The 24,220-nt window shown below is 45.4% G+C and overlaps 1 protein-coding gene across 16 annotated transcripts in view; it reads right to left on the reverse strand.

Annotated features, from left to right (window-relative positions):
- Positions 1-24,220, reverse strand: part of LPIN2 (lipin 2) — an 84,473-nt gene that overhangs the window by 45,618 nt on the left and 14,635 nt on the right. For 2 of the 16 annotated variants that reach the window (XR_014074597.1, XM_081561904.1), the window contains exon 1: positions 3,927-4,360. The exons of 11 other annotated variants lie outside the window; for them this stretch is intronic. Coding sequence is in view for 3 of the 5 variants with exons in the window: in XM_081561904.1 (XP_081418030.1) it covers positions 3,927-3,935 (9 nt within the window). In the remaining 2 variants the exon portion in view is untranslated. Of the gene's footprint in view, positions 1-3,926; positions 4,361-12,980; positions 13,497-14,807; positions 15,033-24,220 lie in introns of those variants that run through there. 3 more of the 16 variants (XM_081561902.1, XM_081561909.1, XM_081561903.1) reach the window with 3 other exon arrangements.

Here is a 24,220-nt window from a genome sequence, read left to right on the forward strand (position 1 = left end):
GACTGACGTTCTGTCCACGCAGTGTGCCGTGCGTCTGGGGCCAGGCAGCAGCACGCTGCCCACGGGCTGGCTTACGTGTCGGTGGGCTCCCAAGATAGGGAAGGAGGCACTGACACATCACTAACCGAAAATGGTTAGAAATCAGCAGACAGTAACCAACTGAGACACTTAACAGAGGCCAAATGGCCCTTCACACATAAAACTCAACAGGCCGAATAGCATGACGTTATCTCACTATCTGACTCTCCTTATCAAACATTTTAAAGTAAACATACACTAGCAACTGGAATAATAGCTGGGAGGTTTCAAGATTCAATCATTTACCAAAAGTTTAAAGATTTGCTTAGCAGCTTTTCCTGAGCATCAGAGAAACTAAAGTCAACTATCATGCTATGCAGTAGAGACTTACAAACAGGAATGCATCAGTAGGTGGTTCAAATACAAATCCCCTCTGATAAAAACTAGCCCCAAACTATTTAAAAGTGACATGTTCAATCAAAAATCACATTTACTAAGAAGAGTAACCTCAGGGACACCGGTAGCTGTTAAAATACTACGATTTCTAAATTGTTATCAATACAAAAATGGATACACTGTAAACCACTCACATATAATCAAAATCTGTACTGTAAGTTTTAAGTGAAGTGAAGTGAAAGTCACTCAGTCGTGTCCGACTCTTCGGGACTCCATGGAATATACAGTCCATGGAATTCTCCAGCCCAGAATACTGGAGTGGGTAGCCGTTCCCTTCTCCAGGGGATATTCCCCACCCAGGGATCGAACCTGGGTCTCTAGTGTTGCCGGCGGATTCTTTACCATCTGAGCCATCAGGGAAGCCCAATAATGCTTGCCTTCATAATGCTGGGTACTATATTAGTTAGCTGGTACTACTAGTTGAAGTTGAAGCTTCAATACTTTGGCCACCTGATGCAAAGAACCAACTCACTGGAAAAGACTCTGATGCCGCGAAAGATCGAGGGCAGAAGGAGAAGGGTGTGACAGAGGATGAGATCGTTGGATGGCATCACCGACTCGATGGACATGAATCTGAGCAAGCTCTGGGAGACAGTGAAGGACAAGGAAGCCTGGAGTGCTGCAGTCCATGGGGTCGCAAAGAGTTGGATACGACTTATCAACTGAACAACAACAACTAATTACTACCACTAACAAACGCAACTGCAGTTGTTACATGTCTATCACATGTCAGGTGCTGTGTTAACCTGGACGTTATCTCATGTCATCTTCACAACCACCCAGGACTTTGGTATCACACAAAGCAAGGAGGCTTAGCAATGTCCAAGGTTGCTGCACCTTGTGGTAAAGCTGATAACCAAACTCAAGTCTGATTCTGGGGCCTATGTCCTCAAGAGCATCTCTAAGTGACAGAACCGTTGTCTGTCACTGATGATAAATGCCTTGACAAAACCCCCAGATTTCTTGGTTTCCACAACGGGAGTATTATTTTCACGTAATGCTACTCAACCCCACAAATAAAACGTGATTACAGAGTCCAGAGTCGCACTGGCCCTCCTGCCCGCCCGCAGGGTTGGCCACCCATCGGCTGCTGGACTCCCCTCAGGTTAGGAAGTGTACATCCTAGGAGATCGCGAGGGACAGAGAAGAACAGCTTTTATCAGAGAACTTACCCTCAACATTGCAACATCTGCTCACAGACATGAGAAATGTGCTAAGGGGGAACAGAACCTTCTAGAAACTTCAGGAAACAAACACCAACATACTGTGACCTTGCCCGGTCCGGCTTCTACCTATGCTCCAGGCAACCAAGCTTGCATTCTACACTTGACACCTCTAAAGAACGTTCTCAAACACACTTCACCCGACTTCCAAGGGGATCTGGGTCTCCCAGGGCAGACTCCTAAGTGAAGGCTGAGCCAGACAGCGCTGCCTGCCTCCACCACCTTGCGGCTCTCCCGAGATCTGAGGGCCACACTCCAGTCCCTACAGCCGTCCAAGGATCCCTAAGTCCTCCAAGGGGTCCATACGTGGACCTGGAGGGGACCCCAGCCGGCAGGAACGTCACTGCCCCGAAGGTGGGAGATGAGAGGTGTCCGCTGCAGCATCTTCCAGGCCTGGGAGGGCAGGGGCCCAAGCACCCAGGGGACGTGCTGTCCTCCAAGACCTAAACTCAGTCAGGACACTGCCCGGGGCCAGCAGACGCTCGGGACAGGGTCCCACTGAGACTCAAGGCAGCACCTCACTTGACACCTCTCTGTTTTGCCTCTTGCCCCATCAGAGCAGACCGCCAGTGGCTTTTTCTTATTTTACAGTAGCTGTCTTTGAATCTCACTTTATAAACTCAGAGCAGGAAACACCAGCACGAGGAAAGGCCTTGTCCCCAGTGAGGAGAGCCCCTCAGATCCAGGGCCCCACAGAGCAAACAATCTGTGAGCCCCTTTGGGCTCCTGGAACCCCAAATCCACGAGGAAAGGACACCTAAGCATCCCCCCTCTACGCATGGCCCCCAGCGTCCCGTCCAGAGCACGGGGCCAGGGCCCCGAAGGGCAGGGGGCTCCTCCACACCCCCACACCAGGACCACAAGGCCCCGTGTGCAAGTCCACAGACCAAACCCAGGGACCCTGGAAGACTGCCTGCACACACTGAGTCGTCCAGATGACTCTCCGTTATGATGGAAAAGGAGGGCCGTGAAAGCATCATGCAGGGAGGTCCCTTACAGACTAAGAACCATCATGCAGGATGAGTGACTCCTTCAAAGGAAACATGACAGAGGACTTGTAATTTGCCCAGCAAAACAGCCACCATCCTGGGCTGTGTCTGGGAAGATTTTCATACAGCTGGACAAAACCAAGACCAGCTTCATGCCAGGCACCAGAGTGAGACCTTGTGACATAAGTCCTGCTCTCTTTCCCCCAGAATCCTGGGTCCAGCAGGAGAAAGCAGCATAGACACTGTCTCCATTTATAGAAGACCTTGTGATCACGCTGTCTTGGTGACTGAGGAAGATTAAACAAGGAAGAAAGAAAACCTGCAGGGGAGAGTAAGGAAAGGCTTCAGGAGGCAGAACGTATTTGTTTTTGGGGTGAAAATGTCGTTGGGGTTTACCAGACCAAGCAAAGGGGGTTCCCGGGGACAGTGACCGAGCCTGAGGCAAAGGGGAGGTGACGCAAGGCCTTGGACCCGCCCTTGGGCATTGGGCTGGCCAGGATCAATGCGTGGGTGAGGAGAATGAAGTAGACGCAGGGACCCCCCGGAAGCTCTCAGGCCCATTTGAGCAGAGGAGACACAGAGGGGACAGAGAGGCGGCAGGACCAGCAACAGACCCCAGGCAGACACGAGGGCAGGGGAGTGTCAGTGAGGAGCACGCCACAAACTCTAGGCAGGGCTAGAAACACATCTGGCACCTTGCTGGGATTCAGCCAATACTGTTTAAGTGAGTGAACAAATCAACTTAGAGAGGGAAGCAGAAAGGACGGACTTGGTGGGGAACTTCCTAGCACAGTTGAACTTCAAGAATTTTACTTATTAATTACGTTGGCTCAAAATTTTGCGTACATGAAAATCACACTGAGTGGTTTTTGAAAATGCAAATTTTCCTGAATTTTAAACAAAATTTCATAAGTGATTACGAAGATGAGCCAGGTAAGGCAAGCAGAGCTCCATGCAGGGCAGTCCCTCTGATAAAAACGCCATGCCTACTCTTGCGGCTTCCCAGATCAGCCTCATTGAAAGGACTCCATAGACACTGAGCCCCTCGGGTGCTAGAAGACAGGGTTCTGGACTCCCCCTGAGCCTGGTGTCTGGACATGGAAGGGTCCTTCTGGAGAGACTCAGATTTAGGAAGGGTGCGGTATTCTTTGGGCCCCAGTATTCTTTGGGGGTTCTAGTCAGTTTCCTATAGGTTACGAGCCTGTCAGCTGTTTTTCTAAAAAAGGAGCAACCCCATTACTTTCACCATCTGAAGGCAGCCAGGTCCCAGCTTCGTGTCTCCAAGGACCACACTGCAGCTCGGGGCTTCCCCAGGAGTGGTCCTTGGACCGTCTGCAACAGACTCAAGTTATGGAGGACGGAACGCAGACTCCTAAGTCCCAGTGCAGACATAAAACCGGAAGTGGGCCTCTAAGGACCCATGACTTCTAGGGACTTCCAGTACCCACAGCAGGCGCTTTCTCCTCCCAACCCGATGAGGCATGTTCAGGAAACCAGGCTGCTCTGGGCTACAGCCTATACTGTCCTCCAGGCACACCTATCACCTCGAGGTTGGATCCAGACTTGACAAACTCTGAACTGCATACATTTCAGTGAACCCAGCACACTACTCAAATCAGCCTTCAGGACATGTCAGAAGACAGAACTTTCCAATCAGTATTCTATTTTGGAACTGAACAGATACACAATGCAGTGGTGAGCTCAGAAGGTAATACAACAAGGCTTGGGGATCACAACGCTCTCATCTCTCATCCTGTAATGAGGGACCCAGGCCTTGGTTGGCATCAGCTGGCTGACGCATCAGGGAGACACTTGACTCAAACTGGGCTTAACAGATATTCCTGAAATACGGGTGGAGCCAAGCCACCAGCAACGGCAGGGTGAGTCCCCTGAGTGCTGACCCAGGGGGCCACCAGCTCATGGCACAGGGGTCCACAGCCCTGGCTCCTGCCCTTCCATCATCTCTCTGAATGACCAGTGGTCACGGTTTTCTGTTTCTTTGACTTGTTCAGAGTCCATTTCCAATGTCCGTCCACAAAAGACTTACATACGGACAGGCTGGCACCGACGCTGACTTGATAAAGCCACCCTGAGCCCTCTATCACCTCCCCTCACCTCCAGAAAACACCCCGGGAAGAAAATTAGCAAGAAAACATCCCCAGTGTAACCCAGTGAAAGTTCCTACTGAACAACTCAGACTTTTTTTTTTTTTAAACGAAAGGACAGGAAACTGCCTTAAGCTTAGCCACCAAGGCTGGTTAGTTGATAAATCGAGGTTTTGAACCTGTCACAACACACTTTCTTTAAGGAAGTTTGGAAGCACAGATTTCTGCTTGCTGGGCTCACTTCTCTATGAGTTCACCACACTCACTATCTCCAAAGTAGATGAAGATTATCTGGGGCTGAGTAAGGTTCAAAAAGGGGAAGACACTTTGCCACCGTAGCAATACATGCTCTTTCCTGAGGGGAGGCCTACGTTTTATCAACTGTTTGCTACAGCTTTTTGCAGGGACAACTAAAGGAAGGACCTAAGTGTCATCTATTTCATCCTCAAAACCCATCAATTCCCCGCACTCGACCCTCATCAGCAGCCCAATAACTTTCAAAATCCAACACCAGTTTTCTTCTCAATTCATCAACTACTCTGGCTGTTGATCTAATATTTTATTTGAAGAGCAAGGATGTTTTAGGCTTCCTGGAGGAGAAGGAGATGGGGACAAATAAAGCCTGTCCACAACAGAATGTGAACACCCAGGGCACAGCGGAAAACAAGAAACAAAGAGCTGGATGAGAGTGGTCCCGAAGGAGGCAGGAGGCGGCATGAGGCCAGGGGGGGCCAGGCACCTGCCCTTCCCCTCACAGCCAGCAAGCCCTGCCCACGAGCTCACTGTCCAGCCCACCTTCAGACCCTCAGCTCCGACCAAGAGCAGTGTCACCACTTCACCACTGCCCCAGAGCGTGGCACGGTGGCTCACGGCAGGAGGTCCTTAAAAAGTATTTTTGGGTCAAGGAATGGATGGAGTGAAGGACAGATGATGGTGAGGTCTGATGACAAGAACAGCAGAGGGAGAGAGGAGGAGCACACACCACGTGCTGCAACTAACGAGAGAAACCAGAGAGGCAGGGAAGACACTGTGTATTTGTTAACTATGTATGTATTTAACACATGCATATATTCTTTAAAAATGCCAGCAGTGGGGGCCAACCCGTCATTCCACAAACCATGCTCAGATATTTAGAAATCAACGCTTTTCTCCCAATGCTGCTGAAGATCTCAGAGAAAAAGCCTGCATAAATCTAGTCTGTGTGGGTGACAGTTAAGAATGACAACCGCCTCCGATGGGTGAATCTAAAAATACCCCCATGAGAACAAAGCACATCCGTGCAGGTCTGCAGGTCCCGGTGCAGAGCACCCAGCCCACAGCCTGGGGGGAAGTCAGGTGCTTGGCAAGACTGTCACAGAAAGCAGGTGACAAAGGACACACTTAGCTCGTCATTTTCTACCAGACAGACCATTTACAGGAAAGCGCCCAACACCACAAGGTGCAGCTGTCACGGTAAACGGCTGGTCACAGTAGTTTCATTTTCCTGAGGCTCAGCAATGTACCCAGGGCATTCATTTCCTTCAGGAGAACTGCCAACGGAGCAAGGGGAGCTAAGATCCACTGGAGAAGAAGTGGCATCCCACTCCAGTATTCTTGCCTGGAGAATCCCGTAGACAGAGGAGCCTGGCGGGCTACAGTTCCTGGGGTTGCAAAGAGTCAAACACCACTGAGCGACTGAGCACACACAAGGGGAACTACAAGCTCAACCTGACACCTATCCTCAGACTTCACGTAACAAAATTAGTGGCAAGCAGCACACGAGGACAAGGAGGCCCCAAGGACTTTCCTCCACCTTCACACCTCCCCCCCGACCAAACCTGCTTCAAACCAGCAGCTCTAGAAACGGAACGGTTCTCATTCCCGCATCTCTCTCTTCACCACTGTTCCCTTTACTCCTCAAACCACAAAGCAACGAAGCTCTCGGGCAACTAGTTCTCACTCTTCCTGTCACGGGTAAAACATGGCCAGTTCTCATCTACCTGTACCGGAGGTGAGAGAGCAGAAGGTCACCAGAGTTGAGAGAGAAGCGTGGAAGTAAAATCATTAAGATATGTGCTGAGTTTAAGATTCTGTTTATAATTAATCATGAAAGATATTAGTCAACCTTTGTGTAATGCTTATGCCTATCAATATATGAAAAATAACTAAATGTTTATGCCAACTCTGCTATGAAATATAGCTGTACCTTGAACTATCCAAAACAGATTTAAAAAGTGAGGTGTACTTTGCAAGGAGTAAAATCAACCCTTTCAGAGTATATACAGTTTTAACCATGCAACCACGTAGCAGTCACTACAATCAAGAAAATCAAGACACAGAACTACATTGCTGCCTCAAATGCCCCCATGCCCTTTCGTGGCCCATCCTTTTACCCCACCCCAAGCCAACCACTGACCTATTCTCTGTCCCTATAATCTTGGCTTTTCCAGAATGTTTTATTGATGGAGCCATTCAGAACATGCCCTTCAGACTATAGCTTCTTCCACTCAGCATCATGTATTGAGATTCACTAATATTCTTGCAGGTATCAGCAGTTCATTCCTTGCTGTTGTTGAGTAGTATGCTACTGTATGGATGTCTTAAAGTTTGTTTATCCATCCACCAGTTGAGAAACTCTGGGTTGTTTCCAGTTTGGGGAGACCAAGAACAAATGAAGCTACTAGAACTGTGAACAGGCTTTGGTGTGAACATAATTTCGCTTCCTTTGGGTAAATACTTAGGAGTGGTATTGTTTTAAAGATAGCCTCAGTGCACCCAGGGGAGTCTGCTAATAAAATAAATCCCTCCATAAATCATTTTACAAAGTGGTAATAATTTAACCATTTCATAAGTTAGGATTTTCATTCATATGTGAGTTTCTCAGATTTACTTACACTGGTGAAAATTCAAATTCTTCATTTGTTCGTGCCCTAACACTCTGAACTACACACATCCTTGAGAAACCACACATAACATAAGCTACAATTCAGTGTTCTTTCTCACGCTGGCCGCGGGGAAGCAATCGGGTGAAGGGGAGGTGCGCTGACATTACCCTTCCAAACACCACTTCACACAGCCGCTCTCACTGAACTCTCACGGGTAGGTCAGGTGGTGTTGCATGCCTTCTACTAGCAAGACATGGGGCTCAGGAAAAATAGGCAACGTACCTGAAGTGAAACCATGACACAAGGACAGCACAGACAACAGCTCAGGCATGTCTGCCTCAGGTGCCCAGGCTCCTGTATCCTGGGGCCACAAGCTCCTAAGCACAACAACGTCAAGTGTACATAATGTTCAGAGCTACGCACAAGGAGGACTTCACAAGTGCTTTCAGAAGGTCACAGTTCTGCCCATGGTATGTAAAAAATGTAAAAGCTTTTTATTAGGAGTGGCCTTAAAGATGTGATTACATTATGATTGTAAACCTATGTTTAAGGAACATGTTCTCACCCTAAAATTTCCCAGCTAAGGAAAAAACTGTGGCTAACCTGTTTTGGTGGTCATCACTGATAACTATAAGCAACTGCAAATGAAGCAGGAAAACTGTCTGGCTTGCTTTTACATATGAAAGACACACAACCTTAGCAAGTTTCTTAATAAACCATATGTGGCATTCTCAGTGATGACCATCACTTCACTCCAGATGTTGGCAGGACACAATTTCCTTTCAAACATCTGACTATCTGAAGTTCTTTCTATTTACTCACTGACCTAGAAGTCAGGAAGTGACATCAGGAATCTTCTGCAGATGCAATTACAGCTGTGAGATGGGAACAAATGAACATATTCTTGGGGTTTGGAGGTCTAGAGAAAGACATGTTAAACTTAATTCGTCTTCCTCTCATGGCTTCACAGGACCTTAGTTAATATCGCAGATAAAGCAAGTTCAAATTTTCAACCTGTCCCAAAGCATTAATATCCGAGTTAAAAGGCGCTCCACTTGCATCACATGGTACCTGGTTAAGTTCAGGGAGAAACAAGGCAGATGAACAACCCCAGCGAGATTTGAAGGTCACTCACTGCAACCACTTAACTGATTTCACAGCTACTACCCTGGCAAGCATGTGGAGGCCTGAAGTCCACAGCCCAAACATCCTCAACAACCCCTCCCTGAAGGGTTTATCCTCACGAAGTCTGACAGAGACAATACCTGCTCTAGAAGCAAGCTGCACTTTAGAAAAAGAATGCAGACTGCCTTACCAAAAAGAAAACCAAGGATTAGGACAAATTTGGCTTTAGGGAAATTTAGGGCCACTGTCATTTGTTTGCGTGGTCTGCATGTTTATTAACATACACTCGGGCCACCAGACATTTCCGTCAGGTGTGCTCAGGTCTCCAATAAAGTTCTGTTAAGAACACGAGCTGTGAAACCAGACCTATTTCTACTCCACTACAAGAACCTGGGATGTCCACTCCTAGGAGGTTGAGATCCCTTAGTTACAAGGGCTAAAAGTGGCATAAAGACTTTTCAGAATAAGAAGTGATGACTAAGCCAGGATGGGAAATGACGATTTACCAAGCTGAAGACCGTCTATCAGTGGCAAGTACTCAAAGCCACAAGAGCCTTCGGGTCCATATGCACCCACAGATTTGTATCTTGGAGTCTGAGTCATCATCACACCTGGGAGGCTTCTAAAAATACAGTTTCCTAGAAAGAGAGCTAACACCAACCCTTGGACAGGCATCGGAAGTCTCCACGGACTGAGGCACAAATACAGACACACTTATGCCTGGGCCAGAACACGTCTTTAACATCCTTGCTCTCTCTGCGATCCAGAACCAAGGACATGAGAAGCAACAAGCAAATGAGAGCCTGGATCCTGGTTGCTAAATACCACCCTTCAGTACAAGGTCCAGGGTCAGGGCATCTCATGGTGCCAGAAAGTAGAAATCATGGGCTCAAAAATCACAGCCTTAGGGGTGTGTTAAGGGAACACAGGAGCCAAAGCGAAAAAGCACCCAGAACAACCTAAGCAACAAAATCTGACGGGTTATATAACCTGCGGGGTATTCTCAGGGCCACACTGATATAAATTCAGAAGTAGGAAGGAGGGACAGATTTCTCTTAGAGAGGAATTCCAGTGAAGAAAGAGAGGATGAGGGGAATAAAAGACCACCACGAGCACACCACAGTCCCCGTGGAGACAACGGACATTAAACACGGTGAACGCATGCTCTCAAACGATCTTCCTCATGATTCATATTTATCACCAAAGGAAACAGTAACTTGACAGCAGAGAAGCCTGGCAGACGCCGCCTTTATGAAGTAGGGACCTCAATGAAGTGGGGAAACTCGACAGGAGCCAACCAACACCAGGGATCTCGCATGACGGCTGCTCTCTTTCTGCCAAAACACATACGCTCCATCCAATTAGGAGACACCACCAGACACACTCCAACTGAGGGGAGCTCCACGAAGCCCCTGATCAGTACTCCCTGCAGGAGCTAAGGTCAGGAAAGGAAAGACTAAGGGCAACAGTGACTGGAGAATGACAGACGTGACAACTAAACCCACCTTCTGCGCTGCATCCTCCAACAGAAAAGACCTTCAGTGGGAAAACCTGAGTCAAGTCTGTAGTTCTGAACACAAAACAATTCCTGGGCTCCACTGCCCCCTCAATGCTGATCCTATCTCTCTGGGAAATCTGTATTCCACACTTAGGGCTCAGCAGGGGTTCTGGTGGCCATCAGACTCGGAATCACCAAGGAACCCTGAAGAATCCCGATGGCCAGACCACCCCGGGTGACGGGGACAAGTGAGCCAAATGGCAGCTTACCAAGCTGTATCTGATGACCGCAAGCAGGGGAGTCAGAGCCCGGGGAGGGACACACCCACGGGTGCATCAGTCCTGCTTCACGTCTCTAAAGGAATGACTTTCCCAACATAATCCCAGTCTTTGGACTGAGTGTCTGTCTATAGTGGTCATGCCTTCATTCTTTCTTGGAACATGAAAGAAAGATGACAAAGGGCTTTTTACAATCTCAGCCACTGCCCCCTTGACCTGCCTGAACTCAGACTGGCTACTTGCAGATCAGAGTTCAGATGAGTTCCAGAGTGAGCGACACCTGAGATAATACAGTCCCCCACTTCCACTCCCCAGCTCTCCCGGGGGCCACTTCAGGCACATTTCTGATGAAGGTCTTTTCTACACAGATGGGGCTGCGGCCAAGACGCTATACTGAGGGCACACTGAGTTCTAGGGTGATGTCATCGCACACTTGAACTAACATCCAACAATATCCACCCAATTCCCAAGGTATTGACGGTGCACTGGTAAAGAATCCGCCTGTCAATGAAGGAGACACAGGAGATGCCAATTCAATCCCAGGGTCAGTGAGATCCCCTGGAGGAGGGCATGGTAACCCACTCTAGTGTTCTTGCCTGGAGAATCCCATGGACAGAGGAGCCTTGCAGGTTACAGTCCATGGGGCCGCAAAGAGTCAGACACAAGAGAGCAACTGCGACAAATGTCCTAAGTTAAGCAAAGTGAGAGCCTCAGACAATGGTTCTAGGTTAGGCAACAGGCTTCAAAGAAGAGACAAAAAAAAACAGGAAATATACATGTTTAGAACAAGTGGCAAAACAGCATCAACAACAAAAAATTTCCCTACTTTCAATGAGATAACATATGTAAGAATGACTAGAATCGGGGTCTAATATTTTCTTTAGTAGAACAGGGTTGGTTTTCAATGTGTACTACCTAAGATACGAGTATCAAACACAAACTATAGACGAAGATTAGCATTTTGCTGAGAAAGCTAAGGTTTTTATTCAGCTCCCTTCAGGGAGCTGTGTCCCATCCCTCTAGACTGGACCAACACGTGATGGGATTCGGACCAGACCTGCAGTCCTGGGCTCACCCAGGCCGATGGGGAGAACAGACTGGCTCACAGGACGGAGCATCAGGCAAACCAAATGAGGTGACCATCTGGAGGAAATCTGTCTAGCTGTGTTACTTGCAAACTCAGAGCAGCAAACAATTCAGACACATTAGTAATGATGAACAAACTTGTGAGCACCTAGAGGATTCAGTGTGGCACAGTAAATACTTGCTGGATGAAGAGGATTGTTAAGTTAGGGGTTCAGTCATGCACTGGACAACAGTACCTGTGAGCCACCTCCAAGCCTCTCCTATTGAAAAACAGATGGGGGCATAAATACAAAAATGGATAATAAATAACCTTCAAACAGCCTACACATACTTCTGGCCACAGCCTTTAAGAGCTACCTCACCCCTAAATTCCTCAGCTCATCTGTGTCAGGCTTGAGGCTATCAAGTCATGAAAACAAAAATTCTTGGGGAGCATGCTCCCCCAAACCACGTAACTAGTAATATCATCACATTTCTGTGAGGAAAAGAAATTCTACTCAACTAAATATTTAATTAATGTTGTGACCACGGTCCTCCTCGCCACCCTGAGGGCAGTGTTTGGCTCTGGCCCCATTCAGCACGGTGGTTCCAGGATTCTGGGCAGCCAGGAGCGATATCAGATATAAGGGGCGGTTGGTGCTGTCTCTTCTTCACCCAACTCAAGCGGAAGTACAAGCCCGGCCTACAGGGTGACTTGCTGTCTCCCACCTCTGTTTACGTTGCCACTTGTTTATGTTACTGCACCTTACTGTAAATATAAACATACAAAATTCTATCTGAAAAGCTTTTTGGACCCAACCAGGCCCTTTGATAAAGAGCACAGAGTAGCCAGGAAAGAGCTGCACTGCCCTGAGGGGGGCTTCCTTCTTCCCTGAGCAGGTCTCAGAACCTCTGATCCAGCTTTCATTTCTAGTAAGAATAGCCAAATGCCGTCCAGGGCCCCTTCCAGCTCTAACCCATAGGACTCGGTTCTAGAAGCATTTCTTAGGATTGTAAGTTTGGCTAAGAACTCTTGTCGTACATGCTTGTGTGCTAAATCACTTCAGTCATGTCTCTTTTAGACCCCATGGACTGTATCCTGCCAAGCTCCTCTGTCCATGGGATTCTCCAGGCAAGCATACTGGAGTAAGTTGCCGTGGCCTCCTCCAGGGGATCTTCCTGACCCAGACGTCTCTTATGGCTCCTCTTTACCACTAGCACCACTTGGGAGTACATTCTGCCCTAATTTAAAAAATGCAAATCAAAGTAATTTAAAATAAGTGGGGGAAAATAAGACTAGCATATAATTTTGGAACTTCAAGGTTATTTGAATATGAAACAACTTGGCCTTTTCCTTACCAAATAAAGGAAAATATCTTCATCTGTTTAAAAATTATAGAAATCTGAGATAAAAAAAATTTTCCAATTTCTAACAAAGTACAGACGTTTCTTCATGGTTTTTAAAATTATGACATTTTTACATCCACATTCCAAACATGCAAAGTCATCTCCTTTATGATGGAGACTTTCACCCTCCAACAGGAGGTGTGCCCGGACGGCACCAGACAGTGAGGAGCGTTGGGGTCACAGAGGGCCTGGACCCTGACCGAGATTCTCCCTGGCCCTCGCCCCCCACACCCAGGTTCCAAAGTCTCCTACACAATCCATGCAGCTCAACAAGCAGATAGCAAATCCCGTGTCCCCAACACGAGCCACTCAGAAAACTCAAGTTCCTCCTGGGGCCGGGAGGTGACTCCCGGGACTTCACTGTTCCAGTATTATCAGGGAAAGAAACTTCGTCAGCGCAGTCCCGACACCCAGCTCCCGCGTTCTGGGAGACAGCGGCAGCTGGAAGCACCGGAAGCACTGGAACTACTTCCTGTGAGAGGAGGTGTGTGCGTGGGGCACTCCTCGTTGCAAGAACCCTTACTAAACTAAATCACCGTCAGCGTGTTCACCATTCTCCCTCCGACTTCAACAGCAGACGTGCAGGAATCCGTATACACTCATGTGTGTGTTAGTCGCTCAGTCGTGTCCGACTCTTTGCGACCCCGTGGACTGTAGGCCATCAGGCTCCTCTGTCCATGGAATTCATTAAATTGAAATTTCACAAGTAAATGACCTCTCTTGGAGGCTGGACTTCCATTCCCAGTCAGACCACGTCCCGCCCCATCAGTTGCCGAGACCCCCAGCGAGTACACGTCTACCAACAGGTCCACAAGCAAAAAGCACACAAAATGCAACATTTTAAAGGTGACAAAAATCTGTACAACTTTAAAATCAGTCTGATTACGAGCCACGGATTTTAGAAACTGTAATTTTTGCCTTACATGTTTTCATAAAAATGTACACCCTCAATTTTCTAAAAACTACCTTTACCTCATTTGCTTCAGATTATTTTTACATCAAAAGGTTCCATAGGTAAAGTTAAATTATGCTGTCCTTAATTCATCTGTTTCCTTAATGCAGACTTCTAAAACCTACACTTTATGTTACCTGTTTTATTTTACATATCATAAGAAGAGAGGAAACTTTAGATTAAAAAACTCAGACAATTTACATTTCCCCCACATATTTCAATATTAGGAACTTTTTGTTTGCAATCACAGAAGAAAAAAAGACTCCTGTTGCTCCTCTCTGTCACTGATAGAGTAAGATGCCAGTTTCAAAACATGTTTTCAAAACAAATTTGACTAGAATAAAAAAAAAACTACAAGACAAACAAACCCATAGAAAAAGATCACATTTATGGCAAAAGTCTGAAAGACAGAGTGGAAAAAAGTGTGTAAAACTCTTCAATGATTTTTATTCCTCAACTACTACACAGATGCAAAGAGAATGTGAAATCAGATACATTGCATGTGAAACCAAGTTTCAAAAAAATTCCCAGTTTACAGCAGCAGTTTAATTTTTTTCTAGGCATAAAGTTATTATTCGTTAAATAATAAATAGAGAAGGGTAGAAAGATGGTGTAGAGTGAGTGAGGGAGAGCAGGCAGGCAAAGATTTCTTGACTACAACTCAGTTCAAGTTCTGAGTATGAAATTCATTCTATTCTGACACTACATCCTCCAAAGAAAGGCATCACTGCTTCCCCTGGTGGGCGCCCCGCCCCGCCCCCTTCTCGCAGCAGGTTCCAGGTTTTGGGGGGGGGGACGGGGCCAGTGTGCTGGTGGATGTCACTCACCAGGATGCCAGCAGGGGCCTTTCCATGGTAAACACCTTCAGGAACCTTCTCCTCCTCATCTTCACTGTCTTCATCTAAGTAAAACATCTTAAAACTGAACTAGTTCATCAGCAGCATGTCTTTCTTCAAAGATGAAGGCACGCTTCTAAGTTATCAAAACAGAAAGCTGTTCTGCTGACAAACTGAGGGCAAACTGTTTGCCGACACAGTAATATGGTTAAAACTGAAAGGAAATGGTTCTTAAAAAAAAAAAAAAGGCAATACAGGCATGACTTTACCAGTAAGATTTGCTGAAAATGGCTCACCCCCATCCCTCTGGAGGAGATAAGCAGGGGCATGGGACAGGCTGTGCCGGGTGTTTACACTGATAGGTACCAAGTCCTGCTCGGGCACAGGGGCCTCAATGCCCTTCCATCACACGGGACGCGGATTGAGTTAATGATTCCCCAGATCAATCACATCCTCACTTTTAGAAATAAAAGTAATCACACATACAGAAAAGTCATCTTCAATAAATTAATCATCCAAGGGGAAACAGTTCACATGTTTTCTAACCAACAAAGACAGTCAGGAGACATACGCTTTTTAGAACTCAGTCACTGAAATGTTTTACTCTGTCATACTGGAATGACCCAGTATATTTTCACAGTTCTGAATGGGAGCTAGCCTGCTAAGCACTGTAAATAATGAACAAATTATAACAACAATTTGTTACTGTATGCTAACATAGCATTAGTTATATTAATGCAATAGCACACACACACATAATAATAACAATTTAACTTCAAGAGTAGGACAGTTCAAACATCCTGGCATTTCCTTTTCAGCTCTTAATAAGTCAGTATATAGAAACTTCAAGTGAATTTTTCTAAAAACCTAAAACACACACAGACAAAACACATTAATTTTTAAATTGAAATATATCATATTTTGCAAGGAGAAGGCAATGGCACCCCACTCCAGTACTCTTGCCTGGAAAATCCCATGGACGGAGGAGCCTGGTAGGCTGCAGTCCATGGGGTCGCAAAGAGTCAGACATGGCTGAGCGACTTCACTTTCACTTTTCCCTTTCATCCACCGGAGAAGGAAATGGCAACCCACTCCAGTATTCTTGCCTGGAGAATCCCAGGGACGGCAGAGCCTGGTGGGCTGCCGTCTATGGGGTCGCACAGAGTCGGACACGACTGAAGTGACTTAGCATTAGCATATTTTGCAAGCCAGTGTATAGGACTGTGATGTCTGTTACAAATAGGCGTTATTCCACATGGATATGTTTAAAAATGTGGCCAGTGCTAACTGAGATGTGCTGTGAGCAGGAAACACACAAAAGAAAAGCAGAATGTGAAGTAATCTCGTAATTTTTTATATAAGGTTACTTGTTGAGATGAAAATGCTCGGTATATACTGAGTTAAGATATATTTTAAAATTAATTTTACCTACGTTTCTCTTTTTACCTTTTAATGTTACTAGAAATTATGAAATGCCATATGTGGTTCCCATTATATTATTTCTACTGGAGCACAACTTTGGGATCCTGAGACAACCTTGAGAACAAGGGAGGAAAGGAATCCATAATGAAGAGCTGAAGGTGACAGGAGTTCTCATCACACTAACTCATCCTCAGATATTTAATAATGTTCACATTATTCAACTTTTTCTCTATCTCTAAACATCAAACACAAAATTTTCAAATGTTTGACCAAGGGGGGTGCTGTTTGTAATGCTTACTATAGCAACAGACCAGCCAAGATACACAAACAAAAATGTTAAATGGCAAAATTTAAAAATTTCACCAAAATCAGAAATAGGAGAATATATCCTGTATTCAACATGTCACACTGCCTGCTGCCTGGCCCACCAGACATTCATGTGCAGGCCAAGGTGCTTGTGATCCAAGTCCATACACTTCATGTACACCCCCACCCCCACTTGAAAAGAGAAGTGATTTGGGGAGTTTATTACACAATGCATAAAAATGTAAGCCTCTTCCTTCCTCCATGTACCCCTGGCAGGCCTGGATTCTCAACATCAGATGGTAAGAAAGAACCCACCCTGGGGTGCTGCCCTTGGGAAAAAACAGAAGGAGAAGTCAGGAGCAGGGAAGTGAGGCGAGATGAGAAAGGAGGGTCCAGAGAAGCCATGAGGAAGATGAGGAGGGGAAGAGAGGAAAGCAGGGGAAACAAGCTGGAGGAGACAAGAAAACACACTAGTGGAAAAACCTGATCCATTTTACAGGTAAGGAAACTGAGGCCCAGAGCTGCTGCTGCTAAGTCACTTCAGTCGTGTCAGACTCTGTGCAACCCCATGGACGGCAGCCCACCAGGCTCCCCCGTCCCCGGGATTTTCCAGGCAAGAGTACTGGAGTGGGGTGCCAAGGCCCAGAGAGGGTAGGCAATTTGCCCAAGGCCACCTGCTCAGTAGGCACTGATTTCTAGTCGGTGCTTTTGTTTGTGATGTCAGGTTGAGGCCCTGGGCAGAAGTGCTGGGGGAAGGGTCACAGAGAGACAGGGAGGGGGGCCTGAGCCAGGCGGGCAGAGGCTGTCCACAGCCTTGACATCACCACCTCTTACACAACGAACCAGCCCCAGGCCAGCCACCCTGGCTTCTGGGGAGCCTGGGTACTGTCGTCACCATGAGGTCTGGATCCATGACACAGAGGCTCTAACTCAAGGAGTGTGGACCACGGACCCAGACGGAAGGCGAGCTCAACCTCCCAACATCAACTCCCCACAGGGCGCACACTTCTGCTGCCCCCTGCCATGCCCGGATGCCATCCGACCCCAGGCTGGGACCTGACACTTCCCTGACTCAGTGGTAGCGCTTTTCAGACTTTTGAGTCAATACAAAGTTGAAAATCACAACCAACCATTCTTAATCACCTCTATGACTATTTTCAAAGAAAATGCCACTGACTTTTTTCTCTACAGACTAGGATAAGAATAAATGAGCATCGAGAAAAACTACTTTTTATTATTGCCTGCTGCTGCTGCTGCTGCTAAGTCGCTTCAGTCGTGTCCGACTCTGTGCGACCCCATAGACGGCAGCCCACCAGGCTCCGCCATCCCTGGGATTCTCCAGGCAAGAACACTGGAGTGGGTTGCCATTTCCTTCTCCAGTGCATGAAAGGGAAAAGTGAAAGTGAAGTCGCTTAGTCGTGTCCAACTCTTCGCGACCCCATGGACTGCAGCCTACCAGGCTCCTCCGTCCATGGGATTTTCCAGGCAAGAATACTGGAGTGGGTTGCCATTGCCTTCTCCGTATTATTGCCTAGCATCTTCAATAATCTTAAAAAAAAAGGGCAGGTGGAATTCGAAGTGTTTTTTTCCAAGACTTATATCTTTCAAGAAAAAAAAACAACCCTGAAATCTAGCTTAGGGACATAAAACTAAAAATGCTGGTCAGGAGAGTCCGACTCTTATTCAGATTCCACAGCTGATGACGCATATAAAATATATACCTTCTTTATTTTTTTCCACTACTAATCCCATAAAAGTATGAGATCAGGTATAAAGGGCTTAACAAAGTGTAAGAATTTAAAATTTCCTAACATGAAATTTGCTAATTGGTTAAACAGAAATATCTTTATGCCACAAGTTATAGTCTGTTTTTAACGCAAAACGTGAAAATATCGATACGTAATCTACTCCCCCAAGTGGCCATAATGTGGAATAACAACATACTGAATTACCAATGAAGAGGGCTTCCCTGGTGGCTCAGTGGTCAAGAATCTGTCTCCCAATGCAGGAGATGTGGGTTCGATCCCTGGGTGGGCAAGATCCCCTGGAGAAGGAAATGGCAACCCACTCCAGTATTCTTGCCTGGAAAATCCCATGGACAGAGGAGCATGGTGGGCTACAGTCCATGAAATCACAAAGAGTTGGACACCACTTTGCAATTAAACAGCAACAAACCAACGAAGAGGTGAGAAAATTTTTTAAAGTTTTCATTAGTATAAATTTATGATGAAAATATTTTTTTAAGCCTCAGTTACAAAGAATTCATTATCTCCACCATAATTACCCTACACTGAAGGAATTAACTCAGGTGCACTGCAGCGTTTTCAAGGCCCTTCATGGCAGAGATTGAAACATGAAGGACCACAGGCTACACTAATGCATAAAACATTTTTCTTTCCATATTTGGAATTACTTATAATGAACGTTTGCCTATGAAAACAATCCAAAAGGGACTGATAACACTTTCTTCAAATACAAGACAAAACCTTCTCGATACCATTCTGAGGTTTTCCAAACATTCCTAGTTTAGCCGTTTATTGGAGAATGGCCATCCAGTCTACTGAAGTTCCAGTGTTTCATCATGTCCTCACACACCCAACCACCAAAACTCTAAACAGCATTAGCTAGCGGCAGTTTTCACCTGAGCTGTGAATGAACGAATAATCAAACATAAGCAGGTCTTTTTAGGAACAGAGGAGAAAAAACAGAAGGGTCTCTGAGGGCAGAGCACCCAGCTTAATGCGACTCTCTCAACAATAATCTTGATGACGTACATCTTACATTTAAAATTCAACATTTTTACAGTCTACTTTGAAATGTCCATTTAATTTTTTTCTTTTTAAAGGCTAACTGGTCAAAGTTTTCTTCTACCAATTTCGGGGGTTAAGGTACCACAGTTACTGAACAAATGGCCTAGAATGTCCTCAGTGAACATCCCAGTTTAAGGGATTTGGGAATAAACCACCTCTGAGCTCTAATACTTTAACACTAATGTTTCTAAGTCAAACTTTCACCCAATATTTTGAGACCAGAATACTACTTCTCTGCAGGAGTCAAGTGTGTGACCGTTAAGAGTAAAGCTTAAACAGCCCAACAAAAGATCAGAAGAACCATGGCTTGACTTGTGTCCTGGATGAGACTTTCACGAAAATAAAGCCAAGTGGGAAACCCCAGGGCAGCTGCCTCACTTGCAGGTATGTGTCTGTGTCCTGTTACTCCCAACTGTTCCTGTTTAAATGTTTGTCTTTCTAGTCTCCCCTTTCACCCTACGAATAGTAGTTTGCAATGGTCCTGCCCCTATGGTGACACGCAGGGGCCGATCGCTAAGAATAAGCAAGCTTCTGTATGAGGGCTATGTCTCCCCATTTAGCTCACACTCTAGAAATCCCTGTTGAAAGTCGTTTTATTATCAAATTCAAAAAATTGTACATAATTTAAAAAGTGTGGTGCTTTAACCTTTCAGCAACCAGTTCTCTGCTATAACCTCACACCTGGCAGGAGCACACAGCGCATCACAGCAGGTGCTGCTGGGGGTGGGGAGTGGGCCCATCCTGGTCCACGTGGGGTGGCTTAGAGCTCACCAGAGGAACTACCGATGAGCAACGAACGAAGCGAGCAAAGCGAGCAAGGCCTGTGGTATCATTAACACAATCCGGAGAAGGACAGGAAAAATGCCACAAATTGTGATCAGTATCCTGTAGGGGCCCGTGTCAGTCAGGTTCACATTCCTCCGGTTCTGTACAACATTTCTCACTGAAGACCTTCTGGACCACTTGAGAAAAGCTGGTGACAGCTGTTTTAATTGTTTTTGTTGCTGCAGTTTTACCTCCTTCAAAAAATTACTTACACTTTTCTTTACTTTAAAAATATTGGTGATTAGCTGGTACTCTCCTTCCTGCAGTCTTCCTTCTAGATAAATGAGCTGCTACCATAGTGCTGAGTAAGTACTCAGAAGCCAGGAACTCAGCAATAATCACCTGGATATGCAGTTTCTTGGGGAGAAAGTAAAAATTCTATCACACGTAAAATTCACACAAATAATAAGTACACTAGGATTTCAAGAGACAAGTGCACAGAGGACAAACTGTCACCAAGAGCAAGAAACTGCTCACGTCTTACATGGAGAAGCCAGCATGTACATGAAGGCCTGTCTGACTCCAGAGTCTCTGCTTTTAACTGTATTGCTGGTGTTTAATTCACAACTTGCTTGCTATTATATTAGCAGGCTTAAAGAAAATACCACCCAAGCCGCTGGGATTATCATTTTAATAAAGAATCCTCACGAGTGCTGATCAGAGTCACCCCACAGGACAGATGCTCTGCAAGCTCAAATGGGCTTGATTTCTGTAGTCAGCCTGCTACCCCACTTCCTGTTTCTTTTTCAAACTTCCATGTTTCTCAGCCTGACTGCATTCCCACCAACCCCGCCTCCCCATGAGAACACCCAGGATCTCTTCTTGTATGCAGGCTCATTTGTGTTCTTGGGGAAATGAATGGCAAACAAGGCTTAAAACACACTGCTATGAGAATAACTCGAAGAATTTACTTTCAGTTGGAACATTCTAATGCTACATTTAAGTCTGTTACCAGATTTTATTTAAGCAGTGAAATTTAAAATAAAATAAAAACTCAGAATTCTGAGATTATTGTCTTTCAGAGGTTGGATCTGCCTACTTCAATATAAAGCTCCCCTAAGATGAATTAAAAAAAAAAAAAAGTTAAAAATTGCAGTACTGGTACCCAGTTATATTACACACATACAGAAGAACTCAATTCCAAGATGGCAGGAGTAGTTGCACCCTCCACTGAAGGTAAAGCTTTATGTCAGCTTTGCTACTGAGAGGTTAAATGCTAACATATCTAAAATTAAACCCTGCAATGTCTGGGCACAGGTAGGATCCAACAAAGCACAGAGGCATCAACATTAGAAGAAAAGTACCCCTGGTATAAGTATACAGCAACTACCGAAACAAAAAATGAGCGTGACAGTTTGTTACAATCTCTCTTACAGACTTGAAACACTTTATGAAACTCTCTAAGGAAGAGTATATTTACTTTGCGTAAAAATCACTAGCCTTTGCAACAAATTAATTTTACTAATGCTTTTAATGTATATTTTAATCACAAAACTTCTGGATGTGAGAAGAAATCAGCAAATAAAGGTAATATAAGCTAAACATTCATGACAAACTATGTAATATACCAGTATTTACATTGAAACCATACAAGAAAACACAATACTGGCAACCTAGCATTCTTTCTCTAGTATTTAACTCTGAGTAACACTCTGGAGCTAGTCCTTTGCAAGCATTATATCTGATCTATACAGCTTCTGTGTAGATAGATTTGCTTTATCTCTTTACTTTACAGATGAAGAAATAGAGGCTCAGAGGGAGCTAATTTTTTTTAAGTGCCAAATCCAGATTCAAACCCCAATCCACTTATTGAAACCTCAAGATGTTTCCATAGTAACTTCTAGGACATAACACAATTTGGAACTCAAATTTGATGTGCTAGGTATTTTTAAAATCTCAAATACAATAAATCTAAAAGAATAAGATATCTAGGAATAGATTTAGCCAAGGAGGTGAATATTTGCATATTTAAAATCACAAAACATTGCTAAAAGAAATGTAAAGTGACTAAAGTAAATAGTGTAAGTAAATAGAATTTAAAGTGACTAAAGTAAACAGCCTCGAGTTCATGGCTACAGAGACTTAACATTGCTGAGATGTCAATACTACCCAAAACCATCTATAGATTCAAATCAATCCTATCAAAACCCCACCAGACCTTTTTTTTTTTTTGCCAAAAAAGAAAGTCTATCCTCAAACTGACATAGAACTGCAAGGGGCCAAAACAACCTTGAAGAAGAAGAACAAAGTTCCTGATTCCAAATCTTGTTATAAAGCCACGGTAATCAAAACAATGTGGTACTGGCATAAAGATAAATATACAGACCAACAGAACAGAAACCAGCATCCAGAAATACACCCAAACATCCAAGGCCAATTGTTTTTGAGAAGGGTGCCAATTCTATTCAATGGGGGAAGAACAGTCTCTTCAACACATGGTGTAGAGACAGCTCCAACTCCAGAGCCTCTCTGTCTCACCACACTGTAGGTGTCTAATTCACATATACAGAAGACCTATTGTGTAAGACACTTCTTATAGAATAACTAGCTCAAAACAGATCAAAGATCTAAATATAGGAGGTAAAACCATGAAACTCAATGATTCTTCGATATAATACCAAAAACATGAGTAATGAAAGATAAATTGCATTCCATCAAAATTTAAAACTTTTTTCCCCTGCATCAAAGGACCTTATCAAGAAAGTGAAATGACAAACTACAGAATGGGAGAAAATACCTGCAAATCACATATCTAATCACAGTTTCATGTCCAGAATGTGTAAAGAACTTCTGTACAACTCAACAACATAATCAACAACATAAAGGCAACCCTATCAAAGTATCAGCAAAAGACCTGCACAAGTATCTCTCTGAAGATACACAAATGGCCAGTTAAGTACATGAAAGATGCTTAACATGGTTAATCATTAAAGAGATGCAAACAAAACCACAAAGAAATACCACTTCATACTTACTGATGGCCATTTTCAAAAAACCAAACAGAAAAGCATTGAGGATACAGGAAAACCTCACCAGTGTGTAGAGGGAGCAGCATCTCTTACTCGCCCCCCACCCCCCCGCAACTCACCACATGACGTCAGTGGCCATCTCCCAGCCAAGACAACCAAACATGTCTCCCTTGTTTCTGAGCGTCCCCTGGGAGCAAAATCCTTCCAGTTGAGAGCCATCGTTTATCTAGATGGCATGTGGCCCTGTATTTATTCACTGATTCTGGTCAGGCACACAGCTTGGGCTCTGAATTTAAGCAGTCTTAAATGATGAAAAGACCCTAATGCTGGGTGCGATTGGGGGCAGGAGGAGAAGGGGACGACAGAGGATGAGATGGTTGGATGGTATCACTGACTCGATGGACATGGGTTTGGGTAGACTCTGGGAGTTGGTGATGGACAGAGAGGCCTGGCGTGCTGCAATTCATGGAGTCGCAAAGAGTCGGACACAACTGAGCGACTGAACTGAACTGAAATGATGGCTCCATCGCTTCCCGGGTTCCCTGACACATAACCATCCTGAGCTTCGGTCTGACCAGAGCCCCACATGATCCCTCCCCTCCACAGAGCCGGGGTCACAGCGGTGTCCACCAGGGCGGACTGTTTCCAGAGTTCAAGGAGTTCAGAGTCCTGTGTAACTGAGCAGGACCCTGTAGGGCCTTCCAGGGACAGACCCCCTCCCTGTATCCTCTGCTGCAGCTCCTCTCTGAAGTGCCTAGATAACAGTATCTGATGTTTCAACACAACATTTCCTGACTTGTTTTACAGATGCTAAAACCTCTACCAAATGGAAGAAATGAACCACTTGATGCCCATGAGCAGATGAGAAGACAGCCCCCAGACCTACTGCAGCCTAAGGACTGACAATATTAACCACGCTGTCACCACACCGCCAGCCAATCAGAGAACTGTGCACCAGCTGGGACACCCCTCACTCTCCTTGCCTTTAAAGATGCTTTACCAAAAGCCATGGGGAGTTCAGGTGTTTTGAGCATGAGCTGCCCTGAACTACCTGCTTGGCGCCCTGAATAAA

The sequence above is a fragment of the Giraffa tippelskirchi genome, chromosome 14 (assembly GCF_054371585.1).
Source record: "Giraffa tippelskirchi isolate mGirTip1 chromosome 14, T2T-mGirTip1v1.2.pri, whole genome shotgun sequence".
Taxonomy (NCBI): domain Eukaryota; kingdom Metazoa; phylum Chordata; class Mammalia; order Artiodactyla; family Giraffidae; genus Giraffa; species Giraffa tippelskirchi.